General features: G+C 33.6%; 1 protein-coding gene across 1 annotated transcript in view; it reads right to left on the reverse strand.

Annotated features, from left to right (window-relative positions):
- Positions 1–27,565, reverse strand: part of PIK3C2G (phosphatidylinositol-4-phosphate 3-kinase catalytic subunit type 2 gamma) — a 378,850-nt gene that overhangs the window by 88,035 nt on the left and 263,250 nt on the right. Inside the window, exon 23 of the mRNA XM_049782899.1 lies at positions 8,786–8,942. Coding sequence (XP_049638856.1) covers positions 8,786–8,942 — 157 coding nt within the window. The remainder of the gene's footprint in view (positions 1–8,785; positions 8,943–27,565) is intronic.

Consider the following 27,565-nt stretch of genomic DNA (forward strand, 5'->3'; position numbering starts at 1 on the left):
GGTTAAGTTTGGATAAGTCTCTTTGGTTAAATCTATCTATCTATCTATCTATCTATCTATCTATCTATCTATCTATCTATCTATCTATCTATCATCTATCTATCTATCTATCTATCTATCTATCTATCTATCTATCTATCTATCTATCTACATATATAAAGGCATATGCTATATATTCATACATATGCTCTCTATATAACATTTACATAGCAGTGCTTTACTCTGTGTTGCATGGAAGTTGGGGTTATATTCAGAGGTGGCCAGGGGATTTTCTTGGTTTTGAACTCAGGAATGACCCTTGGCATTGCTCAGAAGACCGTATGTGGTGCTGGGGACCAAACTAGGGTCAGTTGCATTCCAGGCAAGTGTGTTAATCTCTGTTATCTGTGTCTCCAATATGAATGTATTTTTTTAACTTCCTATATTTACTAATAGAAACAACATTAATAAAGACAAGGCTATTAAAATTGTCCTAATAGCTTTAAATGTGTCATTTAATTTTATCTTTATCATAAAACAGTGATATTAACATGAAAGCTTTAATAGTTAGCCTTGATTCTTTTGTCAGAAAGGCATATGCAGCTTCAGAAAAATATGCAGTAGAAAAATAAAAGCTCCAGTTCTCAATTTCTGGAAAAATTAATTAAAATGTGAATAATTTTTAAAAGTTAAATCTCACTCCCTTTGAACCTTTTCTCATTTATTTAAATTAATATGAAAAAGCCATATTATAAGAATTAATTGGTAAACAAGAAGGTTTTTATGTTATAAATTATTAAATGAAAATTATATGATGATATCCATTTTCTTTTTTTTTTTTTTTAATTCTTTTTTTTTTTTTTGGGCCACACCCGTTTGACGCTCAGGGGTTACTCCTGGCTATGTGCTCAGAAATCGTCCCTGGCTTGGGGGGACCATATGGGACGCCGGGGGATCGAACCGCGGTCCGTTCCTTGGCTAGCGCTTGTAAGGCAGACACCTTACCTCTAGCGCCACCTTCCCGGCCCCGATGATATCCATTTTCAAGTAGAAATACCAACTCTTAGAACATCGTTTTAATGGTATGTAAGCAGAGTATAAAACTCACTATCTGGTTCTTAACCTTATGTTCTTTCATGAATTTATGACTAATACTATAAGAGTATATTTTTCTTAGTAAATTTTGGTTGATTGCTTATTAATATTGTAAAAGCAATGAGATAATCAAAGTTGTGCAAAATCTGGTATTTTCTGGTCAACCCATAGCAAAAGCATTGGGTATATTATAAGATGAACTGATGGAATATTTTTTCTTTATTTACAAAGCAAACATTTTTGAGGAATAAAAAAAGACATTGAAATAAATGACAACTTTTCAGAAGATAGAGAAGAAAAGGAGAGGGATTATTATAAGGTCTTTAGCATTCCTATAAGTAAGCTGGTGAATTATTTCTTGCTCTGAAATTAAGGCATTGTTATAGAGGAAGTGAAAACCATAGTGTTAATCAAAAACAAAAGAATAAACTAAAAATTCTGAGAATGGGGAAATCTAAAATTGACTTGATGAAGTTCAAGAGAAAATAAATGGATTTACAGCTCTCTTTTCCTTTCAAAGTATCCAGGCTGAGGAAGTGTACAGATGAATGTAGAGTTATGATCCAGTTTGTTTACATAAAGAAATTAGAATGGCTATTTGGAACATAAGATATCCTACAGATTAGCAATAGAAATGGGATTTAAATAACCAGTATATAGGATACATCAGTGATTTCAAAAATTTTGTATTTTATTATAACATCAAGAAAAAATCTCTTGGTTTCTTCATGGGCATAAGAGTACATACAATTAATTGCTCTTGAACATGGTTCATAGAAAGAGACTAGAGTAGGAGATTAGTTAGAAATGAAGATAGGTTTTACTTTTTAGTTAAGAATGGAATCAAGTTGAATTTTAAGTTAAAGTAGGAGAAAGAACTGAAAAGGCTGGCAGTCTGGCTGTAGTCTAAAGCAATTTTTTCCAACCTTTCCTAAACCATGGTCTGCTTCCAATTTTATATTTTTTCTGTCCTACTGAATGGTCCTCTCTTCTCATGTTGTGACGCTCTATTTATGCAACTTTAATTTATAGCTCCCTTGGAATCTTTTGCACACAGAAGTCCTGGTCTAGAGCACTTAACTGTAAGATTTGAGAACCTTCAGCATATTATAGATGCCATTAGGATGGATTAGGTAGACTTGGATAAATATCAACTGTCTCTTCTCATATCAAGATCACAATATCTTTATTATTTTTGAAATTGAGTTAACTTTGGCTTTCAAGACTTTATGCATTTATTAGACTCTCGCACATCCTTAAATGTATGGATCTCTATCATATTCCCCATAAAAGTACCAATATGCTTCCATCCCAGTTTCTCAGACTTTCTCCATTCGTAAAGCTCCTTTTCTGGTAACCTTAATGCTGCAATGCTGCAGTTAGATCCAAGGGTATTTTCATTTGGTTTTGCTTATTCCCTTTGAGTCTTTATATCTCAACCATGAATGAATCATACTGTAATTGTTTTTTCATCTCACTTATTTTTAGCTTACCTCTAAGTGACATTGCATTGAGTATATCTATCACATATTCTTTATTCATTCATGTCACTGGGTACTTGAGTTGTTTCTGTATCTTGGTCATTAACAAGATCACAACAGAAAAACAAATGCAAATATTCTTTCAGATTAGTTTTTGTGGGGTTTTGGGATAGGCACCTAAGAATGCAATCCATGAACCATATGGCAGATCTATTTCTAATATTTTGAGAAATTGCTATCCTGTCTTCCCTAGAGACTAAATTCGTTTGCATAACATTTAACAGACTATGAGGGCTCTTGTTTCTCTAATTTCCACATATTCACTGATACTGTTCTTTCTATTGCAGGCTTTTTTAATACCTTACTGTTATCTAATATCTCAATGGAATTTAAATTTACATTTATATGATAGTAGGTGGTAATGGGCAATTTTTTTCAGGTGCTTTTCTGGCAATCAGGTGTCATTAATAATATTGTTCTTTTATTCTATTGTTTCTTTTTTCCTTTGCAATTATCTTTGTCCTTATTTAGCTGCTCCTTCTTTACCAAGACCATTTGAATAATTTTTTTTAATTTTAATCCCTATTTCTATAATCTTATCTGTTTCTGATTTACCTGTCTAAAATCTGAGCTAGCTGATGGAACTTCCTTCACTAAAACCATACAATTTTGTAGGCTCTTAGGTCTATTGTATTTAGAGTTAAATATTCTCGTTTTCGGATAAAAGAGCCTTTCATTAACTAGAATATCATTCAACCTTATTGTATATATGGGTCCCTATCTGTATAAGAGATAGTTACGTAACTTCACTTCCATTTGCAACAAAGATTATAACTCAGACCCTTAAGGCTTCCACCATAGTTGTTTTCCTGTTAGAGCTTTATCTTCTTGTCTATTTTTGTTTGTTTGTTGTTCACAGCCGGCAGTACTCAGGGGTTACTCCTGGCTCTATGCTCAGAAATCGCTCCTGGTAGCCTCTGAGGGGACCATATGGGATGCTGGGATTCGAACCACTGTCCTTCTGCATGCAAGGCAAATGCCCTACCTTCATGCTATCTCTCTGTTTCACCTTCTTGTCTATTGAGTTTTCTTTAAAGGCTCAGTTTTCTCCATGAGGACTCACCAATCCCACTGATAAGGTTTAATTACTGCTTTTTTTTTTTGGGCCACACCCGTTTGATGCTCAGGGGTTACTCCCGGCTAAGTGCTCAGAAATCGCCCCTGGCTTGTGGGGACCATATGGCACACCAGGGGATTGAGTTGCTGTCCTTCCTTAGCTAGCGCTTGCAGGGCAGACATCTTACCTCTGGCTCCACCTCGCGGGCCCCTAATTACTGCTTTCTTTGTGCATCTCTTTTCTTGGTCTTACCTTTTCACAGTACTTATTGCTTTCGGGGTTTTGCTCTATTTTCTTATATTTTACTCATAGATATGTTTGACAAAATTTAAATTTTGGGGGCAGGATGAATTGGTTTTTTATCCAATGCTAACTTGTTTATATTGCCTCGACAGTGCTTTCTTAATATAACTTCCTACATGCCTGCGTAAAGTAATAAATTCATGAACAAAAAGATGCCTGACCCTGTTAGACAATGAAAACCAGAAACTAACAAGTTTACTCCTGACTGGTCACTTTACCAGAATCAACCATAGGAAAGATGTGTTTCCCATAGCAACATGCATCTAAATTAGGTTTCCTGTCACCACTTTGGTAGAGTTCTTGAGATATCTCTGTATTTATTGGCCAATTTATTATATTTTCATGTCTAATTTTCTAAGAATAGATTTCTCCTTAAATCTGAATAAATTTTTTTGCAATTTCTCTGGACACCCGAAATTGGCACCTGCTTGCTTATTAGGACTGTCAATTATTTAGGGAAAGTGGATCCTGCCAACATATGTGTGCACATGAATGACCACATCATATGCATGCATACACACAGATGCATAGAGTTTGCGACAGCTGCTGAGGTCAGATTGCTTCATTGAAGATGAACCCCTAGATCTATCATGCTACTAATTTGAGGTTCTATGCACAAAGTTTCTTCTTTTATGTGTTCCTATCTTCAGAAAGGAGACTTTGAATGTGGTTGATTTTGTACATCCTCACAGGATGGTCTCATAAAAGGGTCCACTTAAGACACCTCTGTTCTTTGACCTCCAATGATTTGGTTCAAGTTCCTCTTAAATTGAATTGCATGGGCAATAAATTTAAGAGGAGCAGTAGGAAAAGAGGAGGGTAGCTAATACAGATAATGAACAGATGAGCTCTTTTGAAAGTATAGGAATATTTAACATTTTTCTACTTTGGTTCTCCTAAGTAAGTCTGAATCTATTTTAATAGCCATGCTTAGGGAAGCAGACACTCTTTGTCACCACACAAAGATGTTAGAAGTATTTCTTTTGGGAAATATCTGATTTAATAATGGGTGCGATAAACATTTTAAACTGGGTGAATGGTCCCTGTGTTCTTTGGGAGCCTTCCATTATAGCTGGAATTGATTTTTTTTAATGACAGAAAGCTGACAAAATACAGGCTTTTATGTTGGTGAATTCAGCCAGCAAGTCTATTGAGTGTCTTACAGATGTTTTGCTTTTAAGCATGATGGGAATTTCATGGGTCTTCCACCCACCCCCAGCTTTTCCCAGGAGAAAATAAAAAGCATTGTGGTTATCTGGAAGCATTCTGCTCTCTACTAGGGATGAGCCATTAACTCAAAGTAGACATGCCAGACTCTTGTGACTCATAAACCTATATACTGACCATTCCTAGAAGATGGAATTTATGACCCATCTGAAGTATTTCTCAAGTTGTAACTGGGTCATGGAGAAATATGTTGAGTTTATTTGAAGAAATTAAAACAAAATGCATAGTGAGAGCTATTTGGGACATAAATTTCCCATATAAGTAGAAAATATTTCACAAATTATAATTTAATTTATAAATATTTTTACTGGAGAAAGTAAGGCCCAAATGTCTATTGATATATATTTTTTTATTTTTAAGTCTTTTGATGCTATGACTATCTATAAATGTCCTGTAAATTAGAAATATTTTAAGAAGATAATTGGCAGGTAAATTAACAAACTAAGAAATTGATGCACTGCTGGTTAATATATTATTCTATTTGATCCATATTACTTGTGATGTTATTCAATTTCTATGAGTCTAAGAATTCATGCATAATATGAATTTAGTACCTTTCATTAAACTCCACATTTCCTCCTTAGTCTAAAAGTTAAGACATGAGGGGCTTGCAAGGTGGCACTAGAGGTAAGGTGTCTGCCTTGCAAGGGCTAGCCAAGGAACGACCACGGTTCGATCCCCCAGCATCTCATATGGTCCCCCCCAAGCCAGGGGCAATTTCTGAGTGCTTAGCCAGGAGTAACCCCTAAGCATCAAACGGGTGTGGCCCCCAAAACAAAACAAAAAAAAGAAATAAAAAAAACCGTTAAGACATGAATAATAAAAAATTTGGATATACTTAATCTTTATTTATTTATTTATTTATTTTTGCTTTTGGACCACACCCAGTTATACACTCAGCAGTTATACACTCAGAAATCGCTCCTGGCTTGAGGGACCATATGGGACGCTGGAGGATCAAACCACAGTCTGTCTTAAGTCAGCTAGATAAAAGGCAAATGCCCTACAGCTGCGCCACTGCTCCTCAGCCCCAAAACATATAATCTTAATGTGATTTTTTATTTTTTTCCTAATTATTTATAATAGTATATAGTACTATGCCTACTTTTTAGGTGAAAAATTAATAACACTCTAATTTTTTTGGGGACAGCACTCAACAATGCTCTGGGATTATTGTAGACTTTATTCAATGATTACTGCTAATAGGGATCAGGAAACCATATACAGGATCAGGGAATGAACTTAGGTCAGCCACGTGGCAGATAAGGACCCACTTCTCTGTACTTTGTTTTGGGCCCCTGCACTTTTTAAAGACTTTTTGAATGTATTATGATGCTAATTTTTTCTATAGGAAGGCAAAATAATTCATTATACTGATAAAAATAAATATATATCAAGAAAAGTTCAACCAGTTTCCTGAATGTTATTAAAATAAATTTTATTAAAATAAAAAATTTGAAGACCCTGACTTGATTCTGTATGTAAAATATATCCTCCAGACTAGTTTCTAGCATATAGTAAATACTCAAGAACTTAGGGATTTATGTGCTAGAGCCCAAGAGGATATTAAGAGTTATAGTACATGAATATTTATGATGTAAATGGAACCAAGGACATAGGTCTAGTTTTTATGGAATTTCCTCTGTGATTTGGAAACAGATTATGAACCATGGAGGCCATCTCATAATCACTTTAGAGACAAATAGAATTGTCCATCAACCAATATGACTCATCAGCTATTATTGGAAAGATTTTAGAGGTTCTACGTTTAAGAAGATTATAGTAATGGGAGAAACTTTCCCATATATCCAGTTTATTTATGACAAACCAGTGTCTTGTTTATGAAATACTACATTTTAATAATTTTTTTTGAAATCTGTGTTGATTTTATGGCAGAGAGGAGAGAACATTGTTTGAAAGTAAGGGTAAAAATCAAATCCTCACTTCAGCATGCTCAAACTTTATTTTCTTTATCCATCAGAACTTTTCTATGGTGATAAAAATGTTTTACATTTATACTGCCTAATGTGAGCCACAGATAGCTGTTGAGCAAGTTAAAATGTATCCAGTAACAATTAAGATCTGCATTTAATATTTTATTCAGAATTAATAAATTTATTTTGGAAGTGGATTTGGGGGCCATACATGGCAGTGCTCAAGGATTAGTCCTGGCTCTGAGCTCAGGAATCACTCCTGGTAGGGATTGGGAAAGTATATGGGATACAGAGGTTTGAACCTGGTCGGCTATGTTCAAGACAAGCACACTACTCATTGTACCACTATCCATCCATTTCTTTTTAAATACTTATTTTATTTTTATGGTTTTTGGGTCACACTGGGCAACACTTAGGGGCTACTTCTGGCTCTATGCTAGAATTCCCTCCCAGGAGGCTCGGGGGACCATATGGGATGCCGAGATTTGAACTGCCGTCCTTCTGCATGCAAGACAAATGCCTTACCTCCCTGATATGTCTCCAACCCCTAAGTTATTATTTTTTTAATAAATTTAAACGTAACCACCAGTGATCTAAATGATATCTAGTATAATAAAGTAAGTGAACCCTACTGTAGACAGAAATCATATTTTTATATTCACTAATTGATTGTTATAAAATGTAAATGAATTAATATAAAATAGCATTTTGTGCATGTACAACACTCAATATTAGGTGATTTACTTATTACATTTTGTAGTAGGTAGATGCAGTTATTTTTGTTGGATAGATGATAAAATAATAGTCTTATTGGAGTATAGTAACATACCTTGTTATCTGTGTTCAATCAGCAAAAATGTCAGACTAGGATTTAAACCTAGGAAGGCCTGCACACACTTGTGACCTTAATTAATTGTAGCAGAATTATTGTCCGGTAAAGGCACTAGACCAGTTGTTTTGGATTATTTATAATGATTTACCAAAGGCATTTTTACCCCACAGTTACAAAATCACTCGTGTATGTATCCAAAACAATTACCACATCTCTCCTCCAGGGGATTGTCCTAAATATTCCCATGTCTAGCTTTTCTATACTGTTCTCCATCCCTTTGGATTAGACTGAGGAACCCTTTTATCAATATGACCTTGACTTGGTAGAGTCAATTTATACTTTTAAGTATACTACTTTCAAATTGAGTTATGAGGAAATTACTTGATAATTCTGATATTCAGATTCTTAATCTGAAAAATAGATAGATGCACAAAAATAAAGATGGAAGAGTCAGCAAAATTTCTTGCAAAGTGGAAACCACAGTGCTGCCATATTGAAAAAATGAGATTGGATTGTGAAGACTCTAAAGTCCAGTATAGCTGGTTCAACTCTCAAATGACTCTCCTTAATTTTCAATACAAATATACTGAACTAACCTTGAATATATCAATATTATTGTGACTAGGAATGTTTGAAACAGTAGTTATGAATTATTAAGAAATAAGTTTATAAAATATACAATAGTACAGTTAGCTTGTTCGTTCCTTTCTGTTTTGAATAGCTCTTCAGGGAATGCCAGGCTATTAGCAGAAACAGACGACTGAAAGAGAAACATAAATGAAGCTAATTATTTTTGCTATTTTCCCAATGGACTTACCATTTCTAGCAGGTTCAAGAGCAGACAGCTGTGCTTTCTGACAATATTATAAGCCCGACAACAAAGCTCTACAAAGCTTTGAAAATTTTGTGGTTTTTTCCCACCTTCTGTAATGAAGTACTCCATCTCTGAAGTGAAAATAAATGGAGCTCGGTCCCTGTAAACCAAAGACAATAGCCAACAGTGAGCAGGAGGAGACATGGTTTGTAGGTTATTATGAGAATTTATACAACTTACTTCCATCTAAAATTTTAAATTATTTTCTTTTTACCTTTTTTTTTGTGAGAGACCTGAGGAAATTTGTTGAACTCAAATTTTATATGGGTAATGTAAATATATATAGTTATAGTTATAATATATATAGTTACATATAGTTAACTCTATATACATACATATATATAGTTGAAGGGGAGGGTCAGGTTATTCTAATAATATCAACTTCTGGGATCCTAAATATCAAATCCCAACTTTCATTTGAATATTATTCTTTAAAGTGATAACAGTAAAAATGAAGGTTATATTATATAGAAAATATCCTTATTGTTAAATTTTGAAATAATAGAACATATTTGTATTTGACTTCATGATATAATTTATAAGTCCTTTCTAGCTATGCCTAGAGTTTACTCCTGGAATATGCTTAAGTACTCTACCCCTAACCCCCATAATGTCTTATTTTTCCCCATATATGTTAGCTGATCTTTAGGAGAAATGTTTAAAATAAAAAGTATAATATGTTATAGCAAATTCTTTCACAAGTTGACCTATGAAAAAATGCTTGTAAAGGTTGAACAAAAGTATTTTATTTCACACTGAGTCCAATAAAATGCTGATCAAAAAAGATAATACTATTAGAGAATTGATAAGAAATAACGCTTTCTGTGACCCCAAATTTGAAGAAGACGAAAATAAAGAACTAGTTGTCACCATTTTTTATCAGTTTGTCCTCATGTTACTTGAGACACGAAGCCTAACATGGAAAGCATTCATTTTTCTAAAACTCTAGTAAAGGGAGGAGTATAATTTCCTGGAATTTTCTTTTGTAGTGATGAATATTTTCTCATTTCTTCAGCAGAGCAAAACATAACTGATTAGCTAAATTTATTTCTTTTGGAAAGTTTTTGTAGTTGTAATCAGTATATATGATAACATATTTACCTCTTCCAAGGCCTCTACGATTCTTAATCAGATGAAGAAATGTATTCAAATGATAAGTTTACAGAAATGTCACTAAAATAATATAAACTAACAGTAATATTGAAGCAACAAATTTTGTGTTTAAATATAATCATAGTTTAATTTTTTAGTGATTTTTTAAAAAAGAAAGTGATATCTTTTATTTGATTTATGGCGCTCAGTCTGAGGCATTTTAAAAATAAGTAAATTACAACAAATTTGGTCTATAAAAAAGAAAAATCCCATATGTGACACAGGCCTGCCTATTTTTTGCAGGCTGTGGGAATCAAAGCTATGATGTTCTTTTTCTAGACCCTCTATAGCAAACCTAATTCTACACCATAGATTTGATATATAGAACTCTTTTTTGCTTGTTTTTACTTTGGGTTGGGTATAGGTCTGATCATTTTTTTTAAATCTGATCATATTTTTAAAATAATATCTTTATTTAAGCACCATGATTACATATATGTTTGTAATTGAGTTTCAGTCATAAAAAGAACACCCCCTTTACCAGTGCAACTTTCCCACCACCAATGCCCTCAATCTCCTGTGTGATGTTTAAGTAGTATGTACAAATCTACCATCTGGATACAAATTTGTTGCGGCTGCTGGAGAAAAGACTATCTGATCTCCCAAATTCTTACCAGTCATATGCTGGGAATCTCTCATTTTTGACTACCCAAACACACTCTGTGCCCTTTGCTTATGACATTTTTATGTTTGACTTTTACTTGATTATTTATTTGATTATTTATTTTGCCTAAGTTATACCTATTCTTTTATCTATAATTTTATTTTTTTCTTATAGCTATTAGCCACCTTTATCAAGGTAAGTGTTAAATATCACAATCACAATTTCATACCAAAGACCTCTTCTAATGAACTAATCTGTAAAGATTTCTTTCCCTTATGTCCTTAATTAGCCTGATAGCTAACTTATTTTATCTAATTTCTAATAACCCCTTCAAGTTATTTAAACGATCTCCAAGAAAAGAGAAAGTATTTTGGTCTTCCTTTCTATATTCTTAATGATCTGAACAATAGTCTGATGGTATTCAGTTAGATGCAGTGAATGTAACAGTAAGTAAACATAGTTTACTCAATAAACATGTGGCAGGTTGACATTTATGTGAAAAGGCCATGTGGACAAATTACTTTCTTATGAGTCTGCCGTTTTGTTATTGGAATTAAAGTAATGATCCATCATTCCCAGAAATTATTATTCTGTGAAATACCAATAAATGAAGTGAAAAGTGAGCTGATTTCAAAATGCCTGTGTGTTTGGTAAATTTAAGGACATTTGTATCATAGGTACTGATTATTAAGAAGACAAATGGTGGTGGGAGTTCCCCTGATTCAATGTCAATATGTACCTATAAAATTACTGTGAAAGATACTTAATCCAATTTGGTCAAAATAAAAATGATTATTATATTAAAAAAGAAGACAAATTCATTCAATATAGGAAATAGTGGAGCAATTGATTTTCTGGGTGTTATTTATGGACAAATATACTTTTAACCATTCTATATATAATCTCTTTATATATAATAATTAGAATTAGGCATACACTCTAAATGTCACATGTTGTCTTATACCAGAGGGATAATTTAAGTCCCTTATGATATTCAGATGAGTATGAAAATCTAGATGCCCACCTATTATTTGTTGATTTGGGTTGGAGAGTAGAAATTTAAGTCCCCCTCCACCCCGGCTTTTGTAGGTCTTAATACTTTCATCTGGCAGCTGGAAAGATAGTATAGGAGTTATAACACTTACCTTGCTTATAAATAAAACAACTTCACCTATGAAAGTAGTCAGTGTATATAGGATGAAAGACAAGTTGTAGATTAAGAAACACTTTTTGTAGACTACACAGCCAACAAAGGACTAGTTGTTAGACTGCATAAAGAACTCTAAAAAATGGGGCTGGAGTGATAGAGCAGCAGTAGGACAATTTTCTAAGAGCACAGCCGGGAGTAACCCCTGAAAGTTTTTGGGTGTGCCTCCCCCCTAAAAACAAAACAAAACAAAACAAAGCAAAACAAAAAATCGGGGCCAGAGCAATAGCACTGCGGTAGAGTGTTTGCCTTTCACGCAGCTGACCAATGACAACAGACCTCCATTGGATCCCAAGCCAGAAGCAAATTATGAGCACATAGATAGGAGTAACCCCTGAGTGTCACCGGGCGTGGCCCAAAACACACAAAAAATTCGCAAAATAACCCTCTCAAAAATCTGACAATATAAAAGCCAAACAGTGGAACTGGAAAGTAGATAAAAGATATGAAGAGACACAGCATGAGAAAAAGACATACAAGTGGCAAAAAAGTACATGATAATATTTTCAACATTATTAGCTAAAAAAAGGAAATAAAAATTAAAGCTACATAGAGTTATCATTGTATTTTTCTTTAGAATAAAATAACAAACTGATACCAAATGTTGACAATGATGTGTAGAGATTGGGTTACTCATACATCAATTGTTAAATGTAAAATGGTACATTCAGTCTGAAAAGTCACTTTGAAGTTTCTTAAATAACAGTGTCAACAACAAGTTACAGCCATGTAATTTACTCTATTACCACCATATAAATTCACTCGTTAAACTCTAGACATTTTTTAACTCAGACAAATGAAATCTTATGTTTACACAGACCTACATGCAAATTTTATAGTATTTTTATTCATGAGAGAAAAAAAAGAAACATTCAGATATCTTTCATTAGATAAATAATCAGTTTTTGTATGGTATATTATTTGTCAATTAAAGGAACATATTATTGAAACACACCACAGCTGATGCTCCAAAAACTGGAACCATTCCCAAAAAGTTACATGCTTTATAATTCCATTTATGCGATATGCTTGAAAAGACAACATTATGGAAATTGAGAGTAAGATAGTGATCCTTGGGGAAGTGGGGGGCAGGAAGTGAAAGGACAGTGGTGAGTGTGACTACAAAAGAGCAATATAAAGTACCTTGGTAGTGTTGATCTTGATTTTGCCTCTCATTATAATCAATATCAATATCTTGGTTGTAGTTATCTTGTTTTATTTATACCTTTTGGGGAAAACTGCTAAAATATGCATAGAATCTAAAAGTTATTTATTGCAATTTCATATTAATCTACAATTATTTAAAATATTAGTTGAAATTGTGTGGTGTCATATGAATTTAGATATTGATCGAAGTCTTAGATTCAAATGATTCTAGTTTGCAGTGAGAAGGGCTAAGGTGAAATCAGGGAAATAGTTTTGAATTTTTGTGGTCTTTTTTATTTTGAGGAAGTACTCAATACTTACTCTGACTCTGTACTGAGGGTTCACTTCTGACAAGAGTAGAGGGACCATATGTAATAGTGGGTATTGAACCTGGGTCTGCCACTTTCAAGCAAGTGCTTGCAAGAAAGTACTTTCTTTCCTGTCCCACCATCTAAGAATTCTTAAACATCCAGTGGCTCAGAAGAAGGGAATCATCAAAGGGGCTCAAAGATAATACAGAATGTAAGATGTTTGTCTTGCCTAAGACTAATGCAGGTTCTATCCATGGCACCCCTGGAGTTATCCCTGAGCACAGAAACAGAATTAAGCCCTGAACACAGCTGGGTGTTGTTCAAAAATTGGAAAAATTCAAAAGAAATAATACTTTACTACATCCTGAGAAGGATGAAGAACAAGATATGGTACGTTACAGAAGACATGAAGAGGCTGTTTTGCGGAACAGTTGATGTGATTCGAATATGTTGATAACTCAGATGAAGTGAGGAATTAGGATTGCTGAACTCAAGATTATGAGTGCAAAATTCAGTCTTATCAATACAAAGATAATGGAAATAATATGTATTGGAAGGCAAGAAAAAGGTCAAGGTTAGGTAAATTTAGAAAGCTCCTGGAAGGAAGCAAAATGGCACAATAATTGGAAATTTGGAGTTTTAAGAACCTAAGACCAAATGTTAAAGTAGCAGGATCACTCCTTCAATTTTTATTTTTTAAAATTTGAGGACATGAGCAAATGTTAAGAGATCATTTAGGAACAAAAGGATTTAGATATGTGTAAAGAAAAATTATTAATGATGTACTTTGGAAGGTGGAAAGGAAACAAACTACTCCCAAGTAGTGATGGAAGGACTTTGTCTATAAAGAAATGGCTGATATATTATAGTAAGAAGAAAAAAGCATACATGCAGATTAAGTTCTGAATTTCATATTAAGTAGAAAGACTGATATTAGGTGATATCTATTTTTTAAGAGTAGGGGTGCAGTCACCTGTTTAAATTAGAAAGTAGAGAATGGAAAGATCAGCCTGAAATTTTTCCTGCATAAACCAAAGTACAAATTTTTGTGCATGGAGCATGAGATAGTGAGATTTTCATGGGGTTCTTGGGGGATGCTGGGTCATTAGGATGATCCATGAGAATTGAAAAGTTAATGCTTGTTGACAGTAGTTGGCTGTTTGGTGTACCAAAATAAGTGGATAAATATATCACACACTTAATTTCTGCCCTTGTTTATGCTACTACTACTTATGTGTACTCTCTCTCTCTCTCTCTCTCTCTCTCTCTCTCTCTCTCTTTGATTTTTTGGGCCACAGCTGTTTGATGCTCAGTGGTTACTCCTGGCTAAGCGCTCAGAAATTGCCCCTGGCTTGTGGGGACCATATGGGACGCCAGGGTACTGAATCTCGGTCATTCCTTGGTTAGCGCTTGCAAGGCAGATCTTACCTCTAGCGCCACCTCACCGGCCCTGTGTATTATCTTTGTATATTCAAATCTAACCTTTTCTTCAACTCCTAGTTCATATACACTGAGAAGAGTGAACTAAGCTTGTTAATCATGATTGATAGCAATTTGACACAAACCTGAGTAGCTATACCCTTAATCAGCCTTGGGACCCGAGAGAGTACAGTGGGGTAAGGAACATACCTTGTATGTGGCCAATATGGGTTCATTCCTCAGCATCTTTTATGCCTACCCAAGCACTATGATTCCTGAGTGCAGAGTGAAGAATAATCCAAGTATTTTGGGGTGTGCCCCCTCAAAAATTATCAAACCTCCTTTTATTAAACTATCCCTTAAATATGTACACCTTTAAAGAATCAGTTGTGTTTAGTTTTAAAATTTTGAGCACATAAATTATTTAAGGAAATAATAAATTCAGAAAAGCAATATCACAGATGTTAATCAGGGTGTTCGTTGGCCATACTGAGTTCAACAGAACAGTTCCCAGTAGGCTTTGAAAACTAATTGTAGTTCATGAACCTTTTAGCTCTATCAACAATTTTATTACCTGTTATTTATTAAAGAAAATAAAGAGCAAGCAATTTTATCTGATTTTTCATTCAGAGAAACAAACACAAAAAAAAAGCAAAGAAAACAACATAGTGGATGAATGAGGGAATAATACTGCTACTTTAACATTTAGTCTTGTGTTCTGAATGCTTTTCACAATACTGTTATCTGCGTGTTTGTAAATATAACCAGAAATTTAATATATATCCTGACAATATAGCCAAGATATGTCAGGCACCTGGTATTTAAAAACACAGTGTTCTGGGATTATTGGGAAATGGAAATATAAATTTCCTATATAAAACCTTTACAAGGATTTTAAGACTCACTTCTTGACTACAAACTAAGACATCCTCCCATCTTAGTTCTTGGTTTGTAAATTAGAAATGATAACAGTAGATGTCTCAAAGAATGATTATGAGCACTAGTTAAGTTCATGCAGGTCAAGTATTAATTGAGATTTTTTTTTTTTTTGGTTTTTGGGTCACACTCGGCAGCGCTCAGGCGTTACTCCTGGTTCCATGCTCAGATATTGCTCCTGGCAGGCTTGGGGGACCATATGGGATGCCCGGATTTGAACCATCGTCCTTCTGCATGAAAGGCAAAAGCCTTACCTCTGTGCTATCTCTCTATTCCCTAACTGAGATATAAAAGGTAATTTTGACAGTCTCCATTATAATCTGACCCTCCGAATTGAATGGAGCACTTGCTTTCTGAATTTCTAGTGATAGGCCATGGCAATTTGAGGAATTGTCTGTTTCAGTGTTAATGATCAAAGCAGAAGATATGAAAAATGGAATGGAAAGATGGAGAACTCAAGGACAATGGAAGCAATGACAATGGAAGCAATCTGTGATGCATTGAGAAATTGTATATTTCTTTCTTTTATAATGCAATTATCCGAATACTTGAGCTATTACTAGGCCATAATATATATGATATATATATATATATATATATATATATATATATATATATATATATATATATATATATGAATATAAAGTTTACTTGCAGAATTGAAAGACTCAGTGTTTAAAACTATGTTATACCCTGGAGTGAAAAATAGGGCTCAGTAATAATGTAGAGTTTATTATAATTTTTATCATTGAAGTTTTTATCATTGAAGTTGTTATTAATCTTTTATGAATTTCAAATGTTTTTGTCCCCAGGAAATATAGTAACATTAAAACAATTAGTTTAAATATTTCTGTTAGTTGCCAATTCCTAGAATAACAAAAGGTGATATTTGCTTACAAATGAAAAACTAGAAACCACATTAGGAATGTTTCAGTCTACACATTTTTGATTTCACAATTGACCTATATTGCAGATAATATATTTTCCTGTAGAACAGAAATGGCAGAATTCTCTTGTCTAATATATATGTGATAATCAAAATGGCCAATATAGAATTTACACTGAATAAAATATAACTTTGTGTAATTAGGAAACACAGGAAAACTACTACAAAAGGTGAGCAAAGATGTGCATGCACTCTCACCAAAGAGCATTTTATATTCTATGAAACCTTCAGACTTAGGCAATTATTAACTAAAGAGGCCCCCAGCAGTAATTACTTAAATTAAAGCATGATTTTATTCCTAGGATTATCTTCTTCATAAATGTTCTATAGCTCCTAAAGTAGAGTCTAAGAAGTTCCTAATCTTATAGCTTAATAAATTTAGATACTAATGCTGAAGTTTCTTAAGCTAAGTTTCAGCATTGTTCTTATTGAAAGAGTATTTCAACAGCTAAATATGCAAAGTTCAGTTCCACTAAAATTTGATACTTTATGAGAGCAAGAATAGACTCGTCAGCTTTTCCAACTCTCCTTCCTCTCCCGATCTTGTGTGTGTGTGTATGTATGTATGTATGTATGTATAAGAAAAACTCTATAGTTATATTTTACAAGGGATTCCAGTGCATGTATGGAATAAAAGTGAGTCTGCATAGAAGGAATAAGATCAGTACTCCAATGCTTGGGTAAAAAGAGATTGTGGTATCATGGTTTTAAGTAGAGGTTAGAGTGATATTATAATGGGTAAGGTACTTATCTTGCATAAAGGTGACCCATTTTGGATCACTGTACTTCATAATATCACCTGAGCACTGTCAGCAATATCTGAGCATAGAGCCAGAAATAATTTTCGAGCATTACCAGGTATTGCCTCCAAAAACTCAATAACCTAACGCAAAAAGTAAATTGAAGTTAGATGTAAAAAGCAGGTTGAGAGTAAAAATCAAGAGTGGTTTGCTACCTCTGAAAACATTTAAAAAACCCCAGAAGTTTCATATATATTATCAAACTGTCTTTGTGAAATATGAAATGAATACGTCATCTGTTTACGTAAGTGTTACACCATAAATGCTTCTTCCTGCACTGGAGGAAACAGGAGCTGGGGCTAACAGAAGCATGTACTATTCTCGCAGTTGAACACCAGTTGAAGTCCTTATACTACTCACAGGCCTAGGGAGATTCATAATTTTTGTTTTTGTTTTGATTTTAGACCATACCCGGTGGTACTTAGGTTTTACTCCTGGCTCTGTGCTCAGGGTGGGCCATATAGAATACTAAAGATTGAATTAGTTTTGTGAGTGCAAGGGAAGCACTCTAACTCTGTACTGTTATTGTGTAATCCCTATGTGTAATCTTTATCTACAACCAATTTTGACTTCAAGGCAGCTGGTATTTACAGCAGAGCTGTTGTACCATAGAGTTTTCATAAAATTCAGCAGTCATGTCTTCCATCTTAAGTATGTTTTGTTATTTTACAAGACACAAGCGCACAAATGGACATAGATGTGGGTAAGCTAACACTTTATAGAAATCCTTAAATTACTCTTTTTTCCTCTATTTTTTCCTCTCTCAGAAATTCTTCTACGCAACCATCCCTCAATCTTTTCATATGAAAATACACAAGAATCTATGAAAAAAAATCATGTTTATTTTTTTTTAACTAGAGAGATATTGTACTTAGAATGGTGATGATCTTTTTGTTTGTTTTGTTTAGTTTTTGTTTTGGGCCACACCTGGTGGTACTCAAAGGTTACTCCTGATTCTGCACTTTAATATCACTCCTCGCAGGTTTGGGGAACCATACGGGATGCTGGGCATTAAAATAGGATCAGCCATGGGCAAGGCAAACACCATAATTGCTATGCTATCTTAAAAGTTCTCACGGTGAGGATCTTATAGAAGGGGTCACTTTTACACAAAGAAACAAAGCAATAAAACCTAGTGAAATAATGAGATGATGTGTAAAAGGAAATGATACCAGAGAAAGGGAATGACAAAAAAATGATTTCTTGAAATAATTTGTGAGAGGTCTTTGAAACTCAAGAGAGCACCTTTCAGTATTTTGCCTAAGATTGTTTTAACTGTACAGCTCTGTAAAATGTGTAGTATAGCATTGTTTTTGTTATGTTATTATTGTATGATAATATAATATTGATGTATACTATAATTATATACACAAGATTATATACAATGTAATGTATAATATTGCTGTATAGTCAAAATATTTTTTCTTTTATTAACCCTCTCTACCAGCAGTGTTCGGAGATTATTCCTGACATTTTACAATAGTAAACTGAGTAGAGATTTTGTCTTGCACATGGCTAAAGCAGTTTCCATCACTAATACCATAAATGGTATTTTTGAGCATCACCAGGAGTGGTTCCTGAGTAAAGAGAGGGCCAGGAATTAAATCCTGAGTTCCTCCAGGTATGACCCCAAACCCAAACAAAACAAAATGTGGGAGGTCTGTAACAACAGTACAGCAGGTAGGCCAACCCAGGTTTGATTTCCAGCACTCCATATGATCTGACCTACCAACAGTGATTCCTGAGTGCAGATCCGGAAGTAAACTCTAGGCACTGCTGGGTGTGTCTTCCAACAAAACTCAAAAACTCTGTGATCAGGATGTCACTCCTGGAAATGCTCAAGGGACCATATATATTGCTGAGGACCAATAACCCAAGGGAAGCACCTTACTTGTACTATTTCATCAACCCTTAAAATTAATCAACTGTTTTTAAGTGCAGAATTTAATAGTAATCAATACATTCCTGATGTTTTGCATTATTACTATTCATCTCCATAATGCTTTTCATCTTATAAAATGGAAACTCAATGCCCAGACCCCCAGATCCTCATCACCTTGATTAGTTCGTGTGATACTGACACCTCAAGGTTTATTTATAATGAAAACATCTGTCATAATTATCTTCCTTATAGGGCTGATATATTCTATTTTATGCATGTGTTGCAGTTTTTCTTTTCTGTCATCTTTTGATGAATGCTTGTGTTGCTTCCACATTTTAGTTATCATGAATAATATTGGTGTGAATATTTTTGCAGAAGTATCTATTTGAGAACTGCTTTCATTTTTCTGGGTTACATGCCCCAAAGTGGAATTTCTGAATCATGAAGTAATTTTATTTAAAAATATGAAGACCTCTCCTGCTGTTTTCCATAGCAGTTGTACTACTTTACACTTCTATTAACAGTGTACACTGCTTCCAGTTACCCCACACCCTCTCCTGCCAACACTTTGCTTTCTTTTTTCTTATTTTCAATAGTAACCATCTTAGTGAGTATGAAGTAGTGTGTGTCTAATTTTGAGTCTCATCACCAGGCTCCCATATGCTGTGTGATCAATCTGTATGTAAATCTTAATACATTTCTAGCTAAAATAATTGAATATGGCAAGTCTTTAATACTCTGTCTTCAGAAAAGTAGAATTTTCTCATGTCAAGCAAGGCAAATTTTATTGTAATTTTGGATTCATCCTTTAATCCACCAAAATTGAGCCTTGCTAAGTGTATGGCACACCAGGAGTGCCAACAATACAAAAATGTTCTTTGACATTCACAGCTGGAAAGATATTGAAAAGCATGTTTCTTCTAAAATTTTTAGATGCTACTATTTGAATAAAATGACCTGCAGTCGTTCTTAATAAATAATCATGTGACTAACATACAATGAATCTTATCAAATTTCAGAATCTATCATATAATTTAAACATTAATTTGGGGGATTATGACTATATATTTAGTATTTGAATCACTATAAATTTTGTGTCAAACAATAATAATTACAGTAATGTTTTTATTTTTCAAAGATATTTTTGATTGATTCTATTTATGATATAAACTAATTAGGATAAAGCTCAAATTTGAAACTAAAAATGTTAGAACTGTAGTATTTAATTGGACATTAAAGATGCCAAAAATTATTAAAGATACAGGAAACTTCTTATGACTAATATTGAAATAAAATATAAGATTAAGTTTATTTAGTAATTGTGATTTGTTGGATTAAACTTTAGAAGCATATAAACCATTTTGTAAGAAGACAGAGATGATAATGTCCTTGTCATCCTAGCTTAAACATTTTAGTCAGAAATAGGAATCACATTTTTGTGTCCCATTTATTTTAGTGAATTCCAAAATTTCAGTCACAACTATTTAATGACCATTTCACCACTTGGAAAATATTGATGGTTTTTTGATATTTGTCAATTCTACTATAACTCATATCAAGCAGCCTGTTGATGTTGCTGCACAGAGTGGAGGGAAATATACACAATATAACCTGAATCAGGCCCAGCATTACTCTGCTTATATATAAATTTATATCAGAAGTCAAGAATAATTTGGTAAAATACCTACAAACTTAAGGAACTTGATTTCATACTCCATCAACATTAATAACTAGAGAAATTTCAATGTATTTCAATGCATATACCTTAAGAGAAGGCATTTTGATCATTTTTAAATAGAAGTGATAAGAGTTACCCAAAGCATTTGATCATTTTAAAATAAAAGCAACAAATTATCCAGAGAAGCAATCTTAGATTTTTTTCATTTAGAAACTTACATTAAATTTATATACAGATATAAATATATATGTATATACACATATACTTGTTCACTTATATTCAAAATAAATTTTTTTATTCAAATTAAATTAGAGCACATAGAAGACATTTGATCATGCTATCAGCAAATGATAGTATAGAGTTTAAATAAATCCCACCCATCCAAGTTCTATAAAGCACTCACAAACTCAGGGACAAAAAATCATTCAGTGATTTTTATCAAAAAGTAGGGAGAGAAGTTGAGTAGACATTTTTCCAAAAATATATGATGACCAATAGGCATAAGAATATGTTCTCATCACTCATGATTAGAAAAATTCAAATCAAAACAACATTGAATATAATCTTGGCTTCAGATAACACTTTGGACTCTCAGGTGTCTCACACCAGTGAATATAGCATTTATCAAGTCTGAAAGGAAGCATTCTGTGTTGGAAGGGTTGTGATGAGAAACCCACATCTACTGTTGAGAATATCATCTGGTTTTACCTGTATGGAAATAAATATGGAGATTTCTCCCCTAAAAGGGAAATAGAACTTCAATAAAACTCAGTGAGAACACTTTTTGGTTTCTACCTCAATAACACAAAACATTAATTTGAAAAGATATATGCACACCTATATTCCTTGAATCAATAGCTCATATACTTATGAATATTCCTTAAAAATTTCACTGTTTCACCTTAAGAAACTTCATACTGTTGCTATATTGTTATACAGTCCCATGGGGTTATGATTCACAGTTTAAGAAACTAAAATATATATAGGTTTCGTGTCTCGAGTACTAACCATTGTGTTAGTGAGGTCTATCTATATGGGTGTTTACCCTTTGCAGTATTGTCCGCAGCACCCTTTATATCAGCTTTCTTTCCTTTCCTATAGAGCAGCATGTAGTTTTTATTTGACCTGGATTGAATTGATGGTAATGAGAAGAAGGTGGAAGAAGAGGGAGACAAGAAGAGAGAAAAGAGAAAACAAAACAAAACAAATCAAACCAACAATTAAACAACAATAACAACAACAAAAATATGAAGTAATGAGAAGAGAAGGTAAAAGAGCAAGGGCATGTTAGTTTGCTTGAACGTATTCGATGCTTAGGCCCTCTAGTAAAAAATCTGTAGGTCATGGCTGGTCTGGCTGATCATTTTATCTTATCTTTCTCCTTCTTTTTTGCACTCCGGCATGATTTTAATTTAGAACCAAGACTATTGTGTGGTGCTTCTCTTTATTGCTGTAGGGCTCACTGAATATTTAATTTGACATTTATTTTTGTATTGTTATGGTGTTTCAATTACCTTTTTCATGTCCTCTTTCAAACTGAGGCAGATAGTCACTAGAAGAACTACACCCATTTTCAGCATATTTTTAAAATTTTATTTATTTATTTTTTAATATTTTTGCTTAATCTTTACCCCATTCTATTGCCTTTCTTTCCCTCAAACAAAACCACATAACTCGATTTATCTGGCTTAGCCTCTAAAATAGAGGGAGAAACAAGGGAGGGCACCAGGACCAAACAGATGTATGATCACTGATAGTAAGATAGACAAAGAGGGTACCACCTATTCTAGCAGCCTGGGGGGTGATTGTGGGGGATATGGGTTGCATAAAGGGAATGGGGAAGGGGGGAGGACAAATTTGGTGATGGGTATTCCCCTGATTCAATGTTAATATGTACCTAAAATACTAATGTAAAAGATATGTAAGCCACTATGATCAAAATAAAAATTAAAAAAAGAAAAGAAAATATAGATTGCAGAAATAGTTTGAATGTAAAATTGAGTGTATGAAACAATAAGTGACAAGAACTAAGCATCATAAATAAAGTCTTGGCTTAATTTGCCCTCTTCTGTAAGAGAAAATCACCATCAAGAAATTATTGCATTGAATTCTAGAGTTTATTACAATCTATATTTTATGTAGTGAAAAATTATATATAGAAAATACATCAGTAGAGAGGAACTCCAAAACTTTGTAGGTACAATATAGTTATTCATTTCAATTTAAAAATTTGAGAAAATAAACTAAAATGAAGACAGTAATCAGTTAACTTCTTAAAGAAAAAATATTTGGTTTCAGAAACTTGGCCATTGTTTCTGTCATGAGATAGATTATATTTAACCAATAATTTGTAAGTAATACTTGGGCTAAAGTTTTTGCATTGACTAATATATTTATAATGTCTATTTATAATTAGGGAATAATTATAATTATTATATGTATATAATATAATTATAATAATTAGGGAATTTATAAACCAAATAACAGTAGAAACAAATTTGTAGGGAAAGTGGACATTCTCATCTATAGTTTGCATCATGAAATGCACATAACATGTGTTGCTACATATATATATTTTATTGGTGTATATCTATAAAGCTCCAATGAGTATGAGTTAGAAAATCACTTTCAGGTTGTGGAGAGTATGGCTTGAAGCATTATAATGAATTCTAGGTTCAAGGCATTTATTAAGCATATTTAGAATTTTAAAACAAAATAAATCTAGGCACCTTGTTCTTGCTGTAATGTAGCTCTATCCTTTATCAGGTGAAATCTAAATATAAATTAAACAATAAGTATTGCTAGAGGGCCTTCATTTCTCATAAATTTCTTAAAATATCAATGATGTTGGGATTTAGAGAAGTCAAGTGGGTTTTACATTTATTTCTCCGTGATATCTTATTTTATTTTTAAGATAATGAGATTTGCAAAATTTAGCATAATAGAGAAATTTCAGACATAAAATGTTGTTAATCAATATTCATTTTCTTCCACAAGTGTTCCCAGGACCACTCCCAACTCCCAGTCTGCCCACTTGACAAATTTAACACAAAAATATTACTTTCTCTAACAAACTAAATAGTAAATAGGATTATCAGAAAATAAAACGACAAAATTCAATTTGTGGTAATTGCTTGCTATATGATTTTAATCTTACTTAATCTAGTAGAAAGTGATGATATGGCACCATTAGTGAACGCTATGCTTGATGCCACATGTTGGAAATTTGGTCCTGTCATTTAAAGTTGTTTAAAAGCTTCTTGCAAAACTTTTTCCAAGACTTTGAATTCTCTAAGCTAAGCTGTCACCTGTCCCTGAAGCTCTGTGTTGTTTCTTCAAATCTAAATGATAACTCAAGTTAGTTATTATTGGTGAGGTATTTTATTGAGTTGTTTTTTTTTTTTATATCCCTTCTTGAAATTCTGACTTGTTGAGTCTGTTTAGAGCTTAACAGTGAACCTTACAGGCATTGCTTTGTATATAAATTTCTTTTTTCATCTTGCTACTTTCAATATCCACTCTTTATCTTTGGATTTTGTCACTTGGGAGTAAAATGTGTATTGGAGTTTCCTAGGTGAATCTATTTTTTTGATAGGTCTCTTTAGGCCTCTTGGATCTCAGTGTCTGTAATTCTCAACTCTGAGAGATTCTTATTGATGATTTCATTTACTTTTATTCCTTTGTCAAATTTGCCTTCCTGTTTCTCAGGGACTCCATTCTTGCATTGTTCTTGAATTCATCACATGGTTCTTTGGTATGCTTGTTCAGTACTTTTCAGTCTATTTTCCATTTTCTGTTGTTTCCTAATAGTTTCCTCTTTCTCATCTTGGAGCTCCTTGATCTTTCGCTCAGCTGCTGTTATCCTGTTGTTATTCAGAGCTTCTGCTGAGTTTTCTTTATTATCTATCATGCTCTTAATTTATGTCCGTATTTTTTTATATCAACTCTTACATTTTCTTGTGCTTTTCTGACTACCAGTGACATCGTTTCTTTAAGTTTGTTAAATATCTATAGTGTCACTAAAATAATTTTTGGTGGTGTTTGTGTTTCTGATAATATTGCTTTTACTTATTGAATGTGGTGGGCTTATGTGTACCATCTCATTTTTTTCCCTAGTGTTTTAGGTGTGCTGAGGATAAATACTTGCAATTAGACCTTGGAATATGTTGAGAGATTGTGCTGGAGGTTGCTTTTTTCTTTGCCTATCTTTATTGATTACAGAAAATATCATTGAATAGAGTGTAATGGGCTGATTAGATCATTGCGTCAGAAGCTGTGGTGTGGGGCCATTAATATGGTGCAGGTCAGTTGCAGAGGCTTCTGAGACCTACCCAGAAGGGAGGAGCTAGACCCCTAATTACAGAATAGGTTTAGTGATGTCAGCCCAAAACTAGTCTCACCTGAACTGGGGGAGCAGCAAGCAGAAGCCCAGGAGCTATGGAATATGCATCCATTAATATGGTGCAGGTTGAATGTGGAGCCTCAAACAGAAATTATTATTATTATTATTAAAAATTATTATTATTTTTGTAGCAATATTGGTGCTGTTCACGGCTTACTCCTAGTTTCTTATGCCTGATGGGACAAAGACAATGTGGGATCAAAATATGAAGGCTGTGTGCAAGAGAAGCTCCTTAAACATTGCACTATCATTCTAATGATAGGGAAAACCTGTGACTCAATTTGCTGACATAAATTATCTTTATCTAATCTCATCATTTTAAAATTGTGAGATTTTTATACAAATTATGTTAAATGTTTTAAATTTATTCAAGATGAAGTTTTTTCTCATTAAAGTTAAAGATGAAAAGATCTACAATAAGCACAGATTTAAGTTAATCATCTGGAAAACAAAGTTAAAAATATGGAAACAGAATTTTTGGAAATACTTCTAAAAATTGAATAGCTTAGGTACACTTAGCATATACTCTAAGAGTGTCTGGATTGATTCAATACAATGTAAGAAACAGGAAAGTCAGTGCTTGAAAAAATTGTTAAATTGATCCGTGGATCAAATTTCAACATGACTTTGTTATAGGCGTACCCATACCAGCAATTAATTCTTGGACATAATTAGGGTGACCAAGAACACAGATTAGTTCTTCTTAAGTCCACCCCACAGTCCAGTTCTTCCATCAAATTACACGGGTGTTCAGTCTCCAAATACTGTTTACTACATTGGAAATCAGTTACAAATTTAGTTCCTTTACCTGAGCTGTATAAATCAGTTTCCCAGATCCCCCTCCTCAGTTTACAGTAATTTTCTAGAATTCAAGGAACCTGCTAAATCACTGATTTATTGCAAAGGTTATTATTCTGGAATAGCCAGTTGAAAAGATTCATAGGCAGGTCACGGAAAAGTACACAGAGCTTTTACTCAACATTTAGACAGGTATTCATCTCAAATCTCCATATATTAATTAATCTAGAAGCCCCTCTTGTTTTTGTTTGTTTGTTTTTGGGGGTCACACCCGGCAGCACTCAGGGGTTACTCCTGGCTCTATGCTCAGAAATTGCTCCTGGCAGGCAGAGGGGACCACATGGGATGCCGGGATTTGAACCACTGTCCTTCTGCATGAAAGGCAAACACCTTACTTTCATTCTATCTCTCCGGCCCCTCCTCTTGGGTTTTTAATCTTAGACTCTGATCCATTGTAGGAGATTAAAAGTGGAGCTCAAAGTCTCAGTCCTCTAAATCCTATAGATGGTTTTCCTGGCAACCAGCTCCCATACTTTTCTGCTACCACAAGCCACTTCATTACATAAAATAAATACTTGCTAATTACGCTCAGCATTTAAGAAATCCTAAGAATTTGGGGAGTTATGGGTCAGAAAATGTTTTTAAAGACTAAATATGTTGAGAAAGATATTATAGCCATTTGAATAATATGTCTTATAAATTACAAGATTGTAATTTTTCCAACTAGAATTACATAGATGGATGTGAGGTGTTATTATATAGTGATACATGCATAAATAAAAAGGGCATTAACATGGTGAAATATCAGTGTTTTTCTCAGTGTTCTAATTTATGGATAAAGTTGCCTCTGATGCTTAACTTTTTATTTTTTAAATAAAGAGACTTCTAGTAAATAATGAGGAAAGATTTCCTTTTTAATTTATTTTCATCTGTTTATAATATTATGGACTGTTAGGATTATAACTTTATACCTCTCTATATGTATAGGATTCACTACACCCACCACAAAGATGTTTTTACTCTCAAGAAATTAATGACTGTGGTCAGAGCCATGGCACAAGCTGTAAGGCATCTGTCTTGTGCATGCTAACCTAGAAAGGACTGTGGTTCGATCCCCACCCCCCGGCATCCCATATGGTCCACCAAACCAGGAGCAATTTCTGAGCACATAGCCAGGAGTGACCCCTGAGTGTCACCAGGTATAGCCCCCTCACACACAAAAAAAGAAATTAATGGTCAAATACAAATTTATCTTCTAAACACTACACCTACTTCTGTTAGCCTGATAATTTCCATTGATCAATTCTGTATCTTTGGCTAAGTAGTAGATATATCATTTTGAAAGGAATACTTCTGTATTTTCTTTAAATGCAAATTCACAACCTATCCTCAATTGGAAAGTGTTTTCTAATAGAGGCTGAATAATGATGCAAGCAATTCAG

The sequence above is a fragment of the Suncus etruscus genome, chromosome 11 (genome assembly GCF_024139225.1).
Source record: "Suncus etruscus isolate mSunEtr1 chromosome 11, mSunEtr1.pri.cur, whole genome shotgun sequence".
Lineage (NCBI taxonomy): Eukaryota > Metazoa > Chordata > Mammalia > Eulipotyphla > Soricidae > Suncus > Suncus etruscus.